General features: G+C 39.5%; 1 protein-coding gene across 1 annotated transcript; it reads right to left on the bottom strand.

The window, feature by feature from the left end:
- Positions 1-406: 406 nt before the first annotated feature.
- Positions 407-1,303, bottom strand: LOC107759665 (putative mitochondrial protein AtMg00860). The gene is made up of 3 exons (XM_075250844.1): positions 1,122-1,303; positions 1,015-1,034; positions 407-858 (listed from the first exon to the last, which is right to left on the bottom strand). Exons 1-3 carry the CDS (start codon positions 1,301-1,303, stop codon positions 407-409), a joined length of 654 nt encoding a protein of 217 aa, XP_075106945.1.
- Between the last annotated feature and the right edge of the window lie 12,237 nt (positions 1,304-13,540).

Genomic DNA, 13,540 nt, shown 5'->3' with positions numbered 1-13,540 from the left:
TCTGTGGACGATATCATAAACAATACTATAATTTGACAAGTACGAGCGATAAAATCATATACATATTGTGCTCGTCTGCAGTAATGGAGAAAATCTGCTCATCGGAAAACTCTTTCCTTATTTCAACTGTTTCAATCGGAGGTATCTCAAGTCGAGATAGATGATCTGTGACTTGATTTTTTGTGCCCTTCCTATCTTTGATCTCCAAGTCAAACTCTTGGAGCAACAACACCCACCGCATCAGACACAGCTTGGACTCCTTCTTACTCAATAGGTATTTCAAGGCTGAGTGATTAGTGTGTACAATCACTTTACTTCCCCGCCAGATATGATCTAAATTTGTCAAAAGCAAAGACCACAACAAAGAAATCTTTCTCAGTAGTGGCATAGTTGACTTGAGCATCATTCACGTCCTGCTTGCACAGTAGATGGGCCTAAACATCTTATTTTTTCTTTGCCCCAGAACTTGCCCAACAACTACATCACTGGAATCACACACTATCCTAAATGGCTGGCTCCAATCAGGTGTCACCATAATAGGAGCACTCACAAGCTTTTTCTTTATCAATTCGAATGCTCTTAAGGACTCCACAGTGAAAACAACCTTGACATTCTTCACTAGCAATGCAGTCAACAGCTTGGTAATGCTGGAAAAGTTTTTGATGAACCTCCTATAGAACCCAGCATGTCCCAAGAAATTCCTTATGCTTTTCACAGAAGTCGGTGGAGGGAGCCTAGCAATTCTATCAACCTTAGCTTTATCAACTTCAATGCCATGTGCAGTCACTTTGTGGCCCAGGACAATTTTCTCTTTCACCATGAAGTTACATTTCTCCCAGTTAAGAACCAAGTGGGTGGCTTCATAACATTAAAGAACAAGCTCCAAATTCTTCAAGCAATAGTCAAAGTCATCATCAAATAGGGTGAAATAATCCAGGAATACCTCTAGACACTTCCCGTTTAAATCGGGGAATATAGACATCATGCACCTCTAAAAAGTGGCAGGTACATTACACAACCCAAATGGCATCCTCCTGTAAGAAAAAATACCTGACGGTCAAGTGAATGTGGTATTCTCAACATCCTCTGGGGCAATAGGTATCTAATTGTAGCCTGAGTACCCATCCAAGAAGCAGTAACATCCATGTCCAGCCACTTTCTCGAGCATTTGATCAATAAAGGAAAGTGGAAAGGGGTCCTTCCTTGTTGCATCATTCAGCCTTTTATACTCAATGCACATTCTCCACCCAGTGACTGTTCTTGTGGGGATTAATTTATTATATTCATTCTTCACCACTGTCATACCCCCCTTTTTAGGTACAACTTGCACTAGACTAATTCACTGGCTATCAAAGATGGGAAAAATCACTCCCGTATCTAGTAATTTGATGATCTCCTTGTGCACTACCTCCTCCAAATTTTTGTTCAACTTGCGTTGGGGCTGTACCATTGCTTGTTATTTTCTTCTAACAGAATTTTATGCATGCAAATGGTTGGACTGATTCCTTGAATATTAGCTATACTCCAGCCAATAGTCTTCTTGTGCTTTTTCAGCAGCTCCACCAGCTTTTTCTCATATGTACCTATCAAGTTAATTTCAAAAAAAAGCATATTTCAAGTGAGTGGGGAGGACTTTTAATTCCACATTAGGCTTAGAAGCCTCCTCTTTTAGTTCCTCCTCATCATCCACTCGATCATCAGTTTCAAGAGCTTCAGCCTCTTTCTTTATTTCAGGATCTTCATCCTCCACTGTGCTAGACTGAGTAATACAATCCCCCATAAGCTTGTCAAACTTGTATTTTTCAGCCAATTCCCCAACCACATCTAGCTTGAAGCACGAGTAGATAGATACCTCATCACTGGGGTATTTCATCATCCTCTGTATCTGGAACACCATTTTCTCATTACCCACTCCGAGCATAAGCTTCCCCTCGTAGATATCAAGTATAGCTCTGTCTGTACATAAAAATGTCCTTCCTAGAATTAGAGGCACATCCTTGTTCACCTCCATATCCACCACAATAAAGTCTACGGGGAACACAAACTTGTCTACCCAAACTAGAATATCCTCAATGATTCCCTCAGGTAAAATGGTGGTTTGGTCAGCCAGTTGTAGGGAAACTGGTATTGATTTGATCCAAGCTCACTTTTCAGTTTCCTGAATATAGAGAGATAGAGGCATTAGATTTATAGACGCACAAGAATCACAGAGAGCCTTGTCGAATCTCTCACTCCCAAAAGAGCATTGTATGGTGAAGCTTCCCGAGTCCTCACACTTTTGGGAAATTTTATTTTGCAAAATGGAACTGCAGTGGGAATTCAGCTTGTCCATTATTGTCTCCTCCAATTTTCTTTTGCTAGACATGATTTTCTTCAAGAACTTTGCATAAGAAGACATCTGAGTGAGTAACTCTGTAAAGGGAATGTTTATATAAAGTTTCTTGAGCATCTCCAAGAATCGCCCAAAATATTTGTCAAGTTTTTCCCGCTTCATCTTTTGAGGGAATGGTAGAGCTGGCATATGTCTACTTTCATCAATCTCTTTTTGTACCCCACTACTCTAGTCTTTCTGCTCTTCACTCTTTTCTCTTCCGGTGTCTCAGTCTACTTGTTCACCACCTCAGGTCTAGCTTTCACCACTGGGTCAGCCAATATTTTGCCACTTCTCCGAGATACAGCTTTGATTATTTCCTTTGCGTTCTTTTCAGTGTCAGAGGGTATAGTCCCAGGACCCCTCTCAGATAACAAATTTATAATTTTTCCCATTTGCCTTTCTAAATTCCGGATAGTTGTGCCCTGAGTCTCAAATTTTTCATTTGTTTTGTTGATGAATGCCTTCATGAGATCTTTCATACTAGACTGATTTGACTGTTGTGTCTTGTGTTGTTGCCTCTACTAGTTCTGAAAACCTGGTGGTCCTTAACCCTAGGGTCTAGTATTATTTTGTTTCCATGAGTTCAAACTTCCACTAGGTGAACTCCACGAAAAACTTGGATGTCTTTGACCCATAGCATTATAGTTGTTCTCACCTTAGTAGTTTCCTCTATTATAGTTACCCACAACGTTGACTTCCTCAGCTGAAGCTTGATATTCATGTGTAGGGTGTCCCATTCTACAAAAGTCACATGCTGCTTGTGGCTCACTCTGTACCTCGGCTAATGTCAACTTTCTTATCTCCTTGGACATAGTGTCTAGTTGGGATTGCATGGATGTGTTAGAGTCTACCCGATGAACCCCAACTGATTTTCTTCTGTCATTACTCTCAGTAGGCCACCGGTTAGCATCTTCAGATAATTCATCAAGTATTAAGACAACCTCTTCTGGAGTTTTCTTCATTAGTGGACCTCCACATGCAGTATTCAGAGTTCGTCGCGAGGAAGGTGTCGGTCCATCCCAAAAATCCTAGAGTTGCATCCATAAATCAATTTCACTGTGCTGACACTTTCTGACTATCTTCTTGAATCTTTCCCAAGCTTTGAAAATCATTTATGTCTCATTCTGGTAGAAATTGTGGATTTTCCTTCTGAATTTTCCTGTTTTTGCAGCTGAGAAGTACTTGTCAAGAAACGTTTTGGTCATCTCTTCCCATGTCCTGATCGACCATGTGGGTAAGCTACAAAGCCAGTGCTTCGCATCATATTTCAATGAAAAGGGGAATGCCCTCAAGTATACCATATTTTTTGATACTCCATTGTACTGGAAGGTGTTCATGATTTCTTCAAAGTCCATCAAATGAATGTTTGGATCTTCATTCGCCTTCTTTCTGAAGATGTTGTTTTGGATGGTTTGAAGCAAGCCTTACTTCAACTCGAAGTTGTTTGCTTCTATGGGTGGAGGTATGACACTTGACAGTCCTTGATTGTAGATTGGTCTGGCATAGTCACCCAATGATCTTCCAGGACTGGGTGCTGCATTCTCGAACTGGTCTTCAACCAAAGGTCAGTTTAGATTGAATCTTTGACCCCCACCATCTTCGATAGTCTCCTCAGCAACTCTTCGGGCTGCTTCAGCTGCTATCCGTGCAGCTTCTAGTTGTGTTGCTTCTCTTGCAGCTAAGTTTACTCCATTAATCTCTTGATTTGCCATGTTATCTTGAGTAGAAATATGACACAAGAAATTTTCTGTTAATGCTCTTTCTTTTCTCAATTGTTGTAGATGTTTCTCTAACTCTGGTTCGTATGATATCACTTCCTTTGAAAAAGATCTAGTCATACACCAGAAACATCAACCCTGTATCCTGCACACAAGTGAGAAAACGTGAATACACTAAAGTAAAAATTGGTTCCTGAATTAGTACTAAAAACTATTTTAAACACTATTGATTGCAAATTCCCGGCAATGTCACCAAACTTTGATGAGCGCAAAACACAACACAAAATTATTGCTCGCTAGTCAAAGATAGTATAGTTTAATTATCGTCTCCACGGGAATTTAATTTAAATTGTGTTCGAATAATCTTCAGTTGATTACTATCCAGGGAAATTAACGCTTGACTTGGTGACTATTACTATGATTAACTACTATAAATTAAGCAATTAACAATTGATCACAAAAGACAGCAGATGAGCAACAAAGAAATATCAATGAGAGAAAGAAGGGTATTTGACCTAGGTGCAAGATAATTGACTCGGGATCCAATTCTTAAGTTAATTTACTCTATAGTACTATTGATTATCACGAATTCAACAGATAATAATATACACTTGAAGTTAAGGTTCCTATTTTGATTAAATGTTAATTTTAATAATTAATCCAATTGAAGCACGGTAAACAATTGCAACAATAAAATTTTGATTATGATCTAAAGGGTAACTTCTCACGAATATTTTTCTATTTTCTAGTTCGATTAACAATTAAAGAGGCTCTTTTGATTACCTATTTGAATCACGAATTTAAACTAGAGCATAAGATGTAAAGAAATTCAATATCAAGCTCCTCTTTCGATTAAGCAAAATAAGAAATAACTCCACAATACGAATTAAAACTCCATCAATTAATTCTAACAATTATCAAGAATCGAATCCCTAATAAAGTTATCAAAACACTGTATCTGTCAACACCCTAATGGAAATTACTCCATAGCAATGGAGTAAGACATCTCAATAAGGTTCAAAAATAAAGAAAACATCAATACTAATGATTTGATACAAACTCCCGTGTTGCACCGATTGTTTGTTGAAATCTTGATGAATTCTTGAGTCTTCTTGCCTTGGTTGGTTCTCCAATCTTTCATAGGTCAAAAGTCCTCTAAAAATTGTATTTTTGGTGTATTTATACAATGTAGAAAAAAGCCCGAACAAAACTATCCTTTCTTAGTCGAAACAAGAGACTACTCTGACAAACTTGTACATGCGCGTCGCGCCCCGCACCGCGCCATGCAGCGCGCTTGTGAGGAAGTTCATAGAGGTGAGATTTTGTCAGGCAGCAGCAATTACACAGCCGCATTGCGCCTCGCGGCGCCCAATGCAACGCAGCTGTGAGGTTTTCTCGGAGTAAATAGTTTTGTCCACTTTTTGACATCCGGACTTGGTCCTCGACCCCAAACGTGATCCCCGCTAAACTTTTTGGGCTTCTACTCAGATTTCAAAGCTCCAACTTATTCGATTTAGCTCCAAATTACCTTAATAGCTTAGAATCGTTTCCTGCAAGGCATAAACATGTAATAAGTGTAATTCACTATCATTTAAGCTCAAACACACGTAAAATACAGTAATTTGAGTACAATACTACGGCTAAAATACGAGTTTATAGCGTACCATCATAGGGCGCCACCCTCTGTTTATATTCCCTCCTTATGATACAGGGCGCCAACCCCTGGTTACGTTTTCCTTCAGTAATACAAGGTACCATCCCCTAGTCACGTTTCTTTCAGTAATATAGGGTACCATCCTTTAATTCCATTTCCTTTTGGTAACATAAGGTACTACCCCCTCGTTGCATATCCTCCCGTAGCTGGTTTATACTAGTGTCTTTGTCTTCCTTTCAATAAATTAGATGCTTTATGGCTTTGTCCAATAAACTCGCAAACGTTTTCTAGTGCCAAACTGGGGCAAAAAGATTTTGTTTATTTTGTTCGTCTTTGATGGCTTTGCAGGACCCTACCTTAAAGAACATATTGTGACGATTAAGCTTGCAGTTTCAGTTCTCATCAGAAGAAAAAAGTCTTTCGATCACAAGATAGGTGGAGTTAACTTTTATAACATGTCGGTAACTCGGCGTCTCAAGATTCATCTTCTCAATTTCGGATCAGGAAAGCAAGCAACTGAGGTTGAGTCATAATCTTTTCTTCAAAGAGCATCACGATCCAATCTAAGGCCAACACAAGCGAGCAAGTCAAGAATCAAGATTTGACTCCAGAAGACATATAGATAGGAATTTTGTAACTCTTAGCGTGCAGGAATTTGTAGTTCTTTTCTTTTTTTTCTTTTGATGTAAGCAGCAAGTGACAGTAACAACAACAACAACAACAACAACAACAACAACAACAACAACAACAACAACAACAACAACAACAACAACAATAACAACAACAACAACAACAGTAGTCTTAACTCTAGTGTCCGGTAATCCCAGCTACCAAAATTTTCTCAGAACTATACTGACCTGATTCCTTTATAGCTAAAGATTTGTATGCAACCTCGGAAGCAAGGTTCGGTCACGTTTTTCAAAAATACTTTCATTAGAGTCATAGGTGAGCAAAAATTAGCCATGGCATTCACTTTTCTTAGTACGAAAAATCGCCATGTCCTCGAGCAAAGAGGGACATCTGTAATGCCTAATTTTTGTATTATTTTAACATCTCTCAAAGTACTAGTTTCTTGTTGTTTTAATTATTTTTCTCTCAATTTTTGTGCACTTTAATTGCATTTTTATCTTAAAAAATATACAAAAAATATATATTTATTTCTTCCTTTTTGAAATTTAGGAATTAATTGATTATTTCATTGGTGAATTAAATTAGTTGATTTATCAATTGAATATTTTAGTTAAGTAAAGATATTGTTGTATAATTGTAGTTTAATAAGAAGGGAATAGGAGAAAGGGGGTTGACATTTGTGTTTCATAGAACTGGGCCACAAAAATTCGAAATTAGTGGCCCAAGTCTCACTGACCCAATCCGGATCCAGGCCTGCCAGGGAAGGGGGACTAAAACGACATAGTTTTTGCTTAAACTATGACGTTTCACTTGATGAAATCAGACATCCAATCTCAACCATTGATCACCCTTCAATCCAACGGACCTCCTTTTATCTCCCTCACTGAGTGAGTGTTTTTAATTAATAAAAATAGTCATGTTTGTATTCCCGCTCATCGACTATCTAACTAACAAATCGTGTGTGACAATAAGCATTGGTTACCGGTTGGATGAAGTGAAGGGAAAGAAGAGAAGAGTGGAGAAAGAAAAGTAAAGTTACCACTTTTGCATCATTTAAGGTGGGATATAAAGCTATCAACAACTATTCTGCCATCCAAACACCACTTACAATTGCATGGGTACTTCCTTTTAGCAAGTTGCTTTTCATGATTTCGCACTTTTCTTGAGAGAGTTGATTCAATAGGCATTTGGATATAGATTTTGTTGAAATTTAAAAAAAAAATAAAGTTGTATTAAAAATAATTTTTGAAAATAAAAAATGTGTTTAAACGCTAAACATGCATTTTACTTTAAAAAGAGTTAAGTTTTATGAGTGAAAAAAAAAACTTCACCCAAAAATTAGTGTGACCATTTTTAGAACTTAAAAAATTTCTTCAATTTTTTCAAAAACTAATAAAACTTCATGAATAAATAAAAAAAAATTTAAAAAAAATAAATGTATTAAAACGGGAACTAAGACATTGAGGGACGAGAATATAAATTTCCACATCCGAAAACTACTAAAAAAAAAGTCGATAGGAAATTGAGTAAAAGGTTTTAAAAGTAGAAGTAATAGGAAAAATAAAAAAAATGAAAATCTGTAAAAAGGGGACAAACAGCTTATGTGCATTATGATAAGAGTGAGTTGCTCTAGTAGTGAGCACCCTCCACTTCCAACCAAGAGGTTGTGAGTTCGAGTCACCCCAAGAGCAAGGTGGGAGTTCTTGGAGGGAAGGAGCCGAGTTTCTATCGGAAACAGCCTCTCTACCCCAGAGTAGGAGTAAGATTTGCGTACACACTATCCTCCTCAAATTCCACTAATGAGATTATACTGGGTTATTGTTATTGTCGACGACTTCATATTCACTCCGTGGATATCTACTTTTCCCCTTCCCCTTCTAATCATTTCAAACGATGTGTCTTTTGGGCTTTGGCTCCTAAAGTTTAGCAATCCTCTACATCTTCCTTGGTAGTGTTTTAAAATTAGTACTCAAAATGATGGCTGACATTGACCTATTAATGGGATGGTTCGAATTTCAAATTATATTGTTGTTATTTTATATTCATTTTTACGAATCGGTGGTAAAAGAACAACAACAATTAAGTTTTAACTCTGTTTACCCTAAAAACGAATAACAATTGAATTTATATGTGGTTTTAAGAACACGTGATTTTACTTGGCACAAACTGAAAAAATATGCAAATTGATATTGAAATTGACTGTAAAGAAAATTAAAAGCAAACCAAATGAGATGTGCATCTTTGGCCCTCAAGCTAAGTTACCCTGGAACCAAATGAAATAGCAAATGAGATATGAGCAGAGTAACAAAGTATTGAAAACCTAATGAAAAGAATAGTATATTGCTTTGTATTGCGTGAATATCATCCCTTTACAAATTATTTAACCCCCTTTATATAGTAGGGGAATCTTACTTATGGTACAATTCTAAATACAGTAAGAAATCCCATGATTGGCTAATTAATCTCTCTTTGATTTGTGTCGTGATTTTCGCCGAGATTCTCCCCCTACTTGCGGTTATAACGCCTTTTTTGTTTCTTGGCTCGATCTTGATCCTGGTTGATCTCGATCTTGGCCGATCTCGATCTTGATCGGTCTCTGGGTCTTCGAGATCGATCTTGGCCGACCTCGATCTTGATCGGTCTCTAGGTCTCAAGCTCGACAACATATACTTCGCACTATAGCTCGATATTACAATGATGAACCTTAGACCATCATGTTCCAATCTCGATTAATCATACGAAGGACAAAACTCGATTTTGACCGTATACAGATAGTCCCCTTGTTTCTCGAAAAGAAGATGACGAGAAACGTTATGAATTTAAGGACTCCGACTTGGTGGATAATGATGTCAGCGACGATCCCGATTATGATGTATGTAACAAACGTCCCGTCGGTCCAGTTACCAAGGCATTAAATGCCTGTCAGTCGTTGGCCGGCCACTACCGATTTTGAACCGTCATCACCAGGCTATAAATATTCACACTTTCATCATCATCCAAACTTTTCACTCAAAAATGTTTTCTCTACTCTTGCATCTTCTTTAAAAAATCCCTTTGCTTCATACATTTTACATCGCTTACAACCCTAATTCTCGTTCACTTTGTTCATCAATGATGAAAACCTCCAAAACGGTGCCGCAAAGAGAATATGGACTTCCTTGACTCGAAAAAGGAGGTCATCCAAGCGCAATTGGAGTTGGCTAAGACCCAACATCGGGCTGCAGAAGAAAATGCCTCGGTGCAGATCGAGAAGATTAAGGAGCTTCAGGATCGATTGGATTTGGCCACTTTTGATAAGGCAGGCTTGGCCGATTAACTCGAAGTGGCCAGATCCGAGGTGGCCGTAGCCAGATCTAAAGTGGTCGTAGCTAGATCTGAGGTGGCTCAGGCTAATAAAAGAGCTGATGCTAAAGTGGCCTAATTCAGGATCGATGTTGAGGTCAACCAGGCCAAGGCCAAGAGCATGGTCGAACATGCTAAATGGCAAGCTCGGAGATAAGCTCTCGAGGAGGTCAGTGCTCAGGGTTTCGATGTTGCGGCCGAAATTGAAAATGCTAAAGCGGAGGAAACCAGAGCCCGAAGGCTGGCCTTCCCTGAGGAAGACTCCGAGAGCTCGAGCAAATATGAGGACGGAGAAAATCTCGAGGACGTAGCCTCCGATGAAGATCAAGCCACTTAGGATATTAGGTTTCTTATTTTTCTTTTGTATCTTTTCTGTGGACGATTCGGCCTTTTGTAAAAAAACTTTTGAATATATATATATAAGGCTTTTCTTGCTATTTTGATTCTTGTATTTTTCCTTTGCTTTTCTGTATTTTACGAAGATAGAAAATGCCTTAGCATAAAATTGTGTCCGAGGTTTAGACAATTTGATTTGAACTGAACTAGTATAACCCTTAGGATTTTCGATCGAGTGAGTGCTTGCTCGAACTCAAAGTAATGTAGCCCTTAGGCTTTTGTAAGAAAAGTTATTTATGGCTTTCTCCCCTTTTCGTCTTGAAAAAGTTTTTTATCATTTGTATTTGCAAAAAACTCATAATGCCTTAGCTCGAAATAAGGAATCATTCAAGAGTTTGAACAATTTTGTACTCATTAGAGTTTTCGAGGCTTGATATTATCGAAGCCTTTTATGATTTTGCTGGGGGTAGCCTTTTTAACCGGTTTATGTAAGAATTCAAAGGCCTGTTTTGTTATGGAATTCGGACGTCTCCGACCCGTATTAATTCGGTCGTAGCCTCTTTAGTTCGGGATTTTCCCCTTGGGATTATTTTTCCGTTTTACTTCGAGCTTGCCCGAAGTGTCAGTCCCCGAGTGGGTTGGCCGTGGCCTATAAAAATCAAGAGTTTCCTAAAAGGTCTTATGATCTCGGAATTTTAATAATTCGATCTCGTTTATTTTTTGAACGGTAGTCCCCGAGCATGGGGGTAATTATCCAAACTCTGGTTATGGTCGGCCCTTAAGCCTGTTTACATAATAGATCGAGAGTATGAAATTGTAAAGTAGAAAAACATTTCTAAGGCATGAGATATCGGTAAAGAAAAATACTTCTCTTTATAAATTATTATACATGCGTACATGTTCTGTGCCAGGGCTCGAGCAAACTACACGCGCACGGTTCATTTGACCGTTTGGCCTTACAAATTTTTTCTATAGAGACCCTGCTGCCATGAAGTAACTTCCTCACATCAAAGTTGACATTCGAGGGCAATGCCCCCCAGTGTTCGAGGTTGATTGTAAAGAAACCTCGGATACTGTCGAATTATTCTACGTTAGCACGATTGATGGTTGCCTTATTAAAAACCTCACCGGAAAACCCATTTGGGACAAACCGGTCTAAGGGAAAAAGAGTGCAACGCGTGCTTTCAGACCTAAAGGCTTCGTGTCGAAGTATCCATCGTTGTTTTTGGTCGAACACCTACAAGGGTTAGTTTAAAATATAAATAAAAATGGAAGGGTCTGTACCTTAGCAGTAGTATCATTTTAGGTGTGATACATTCCAATTGCTCGGCAGTTGTTCGCCATTCATCGTGCCGAGCTTGTAGGATCCTTTTCCGATGATTTCGAGAACCTAGTACGGTCCTTCCCAATTCGGATCCAGTTTTCCTTCATTCGAATTTTGGGTGTTGAGGGTGACTTTTCTTAGCACTAATTCCCCGATGTTAAAATGTTGAAGATTGGCTCTTCGATTGTAGTACCTTTCGATCCGCTATTTTTGGGCGGCCAATCGAACGAGAGCGGCTTCGCGTCTTTCGTCGAACAATTCTAGGCTCGTATTCATGGCCTCGTTATTCGACTCCTCTGTTGCATATCGAAACCTGATGCTAGGTTCTCCAACCTCGACCGGGATCAGAGTTTCGGCGCCATAAACCAACGAGAACGGTGTTGCTCTGGTACTGGATTTCGATGTTGTGCGGTATGCGCATAGGACCTCGGGTAGTATTTCTCTCAATTTTCCTTTGGCGTCGGTCAATCTCTTCTTAAGATTTTGGATGATGGTTTTGTTGGTCGATTCGGCTTGTCCGTTCTCGCTGGGATGATAAGGTGTTGATAGGATCCTTTTGATCTTGTAATCCTTGAGAAATTTAGTTACTTTGCTGCCGATGAATTATTTTCCATTATCACATACAATCTCGGAGGGCATCCCGAATCAATATATGATGTGGTCCCAAATGAAGTCTATGACTTCCTTTTCTCTGACTTTCTCGAAAACCTATGCTTCAACCCATTTAGAGAAATAATCAGTCATAAACAAAATAAACTGAACTTTACCCGGGGACGACGGGAGAGGGCCAACGATGTCCATTCCCCATTTCATGAAGGGCCATGGGTTAGAGACCGAGTTGGTAGTTCACCGGGTTGATGAATCATGGGTGCATGCCTTTGGCATTTGTCACATTTTCGAACGAACTCCCTTGCATCCTTCCCCATATCGGTCTAATAGTACCTTACTCTGATTACTTTGTGCACCAACGATTTGGCACCAGAATGATTTCCACAAGTGCCCTCATGAATTTCTCGTATGATGTAGTCGGTATCTCCCAGTCCCAAACATATTGCCAACGGTCCATCGAACGTCCTTCTAAACAGCGTTCCGTCTTCGGATAAAGTGAACCGTGTTGCCTTTGTGCATAGAGTTCTCGACTCCTTTGGATCCGATGGAAGCTTCCTGTTCTTTAAGTACTCTATATACTTGTTTCTCTAATCCCAGGTTAAACTTGTGGAGTTTATCTCGGCTCGACCTTCTTCGATTACTGATCTCATGAGTTGTACGACAGTCCCCGAGTTGAGTTCGTCGTCCTCGACCGACGAACCTAAGTCTGCAAGAGCGTCGGCCTCGTTGTTCTGTTCTCGAGGTACATGTTGCAAGGTTCATTCCTTAAATCGATGTAGAGTCACCTGTAGTTTATCCAAGTACCTCTGCATTCGGTCTTCTCGGATTTCAAAAGTCCCGTTAACTTGGTTTACCACGAGGAGGGAATCACACTTAGCCTCTATGACCTCTACTCCCAAGCTTCTAGCTAGTTCGATACCTGCAATCATGGCCCCATACTCTGCCTCATTGTTAGTCAAATTTGTAGTTCTGATAGACCGTCTAACTACATTACCTGTGGGTGATTTTAGTACGATGCCTAGTCCGGACCCCTTCGCGTTCGAAGCACCGTCCGTAAAGAGGGTCCAGACTCCCGAAGATGTACCCAATTTTATTAGTAGTTCTTTTTCAACCTCGGGTATGAGGGCCAGCATAAAGTTAGCCACGAAGTCCACCAAGATTTGAGACTTGATGGCGGTTCGGGGTCGATACTCAATATCATACCCACTGATTTCTATGGCCCATTTGGCCAATCGACCCGAAAGCTCGGGTTTGTGCAAAATATTTCGAAGAGGATAAGTTGTTACAACATAAATTGGATGATATTGGAAATACGGTTTTAGTTTTCTAGAGGCGCTTATTAAAGCAAGCACTAATTTTTCTAAGTGTGGATATCTAGTTTCGGCCTCACCTAAGGTCCGACTAACATAATAGACAGGGAATTGCGTACCTTGGTCTTCTCGGACCAGGACTCCACTTACCGCTATCTCTGAGACTTCCAAGTACACGTAAAGTTGTTCGTCCACTTTCAGGGTATGAAGCAGCGGCGGGCTCGATAAATACCATTTTAGTTC

This window comes from Nicotiana tabacum, chromosome 4, assembly GCF_000715075.1.
Source record: "Nicotiana tabacum cultivar K326 chromosome 4, ASM71507v2, whole genome shotgun sequence".
Taxonomy (NCBI): domain Eukaryota; kingdom Viridiplantae; phylum Streptophyta; class Magnoliopsida; order Solanales; family Solanaceae; genus Nicotiana; species Nicotiana tabacum.
This window is presented reverse-complemented; position numbering and strand designations above follow the sequence as displayed.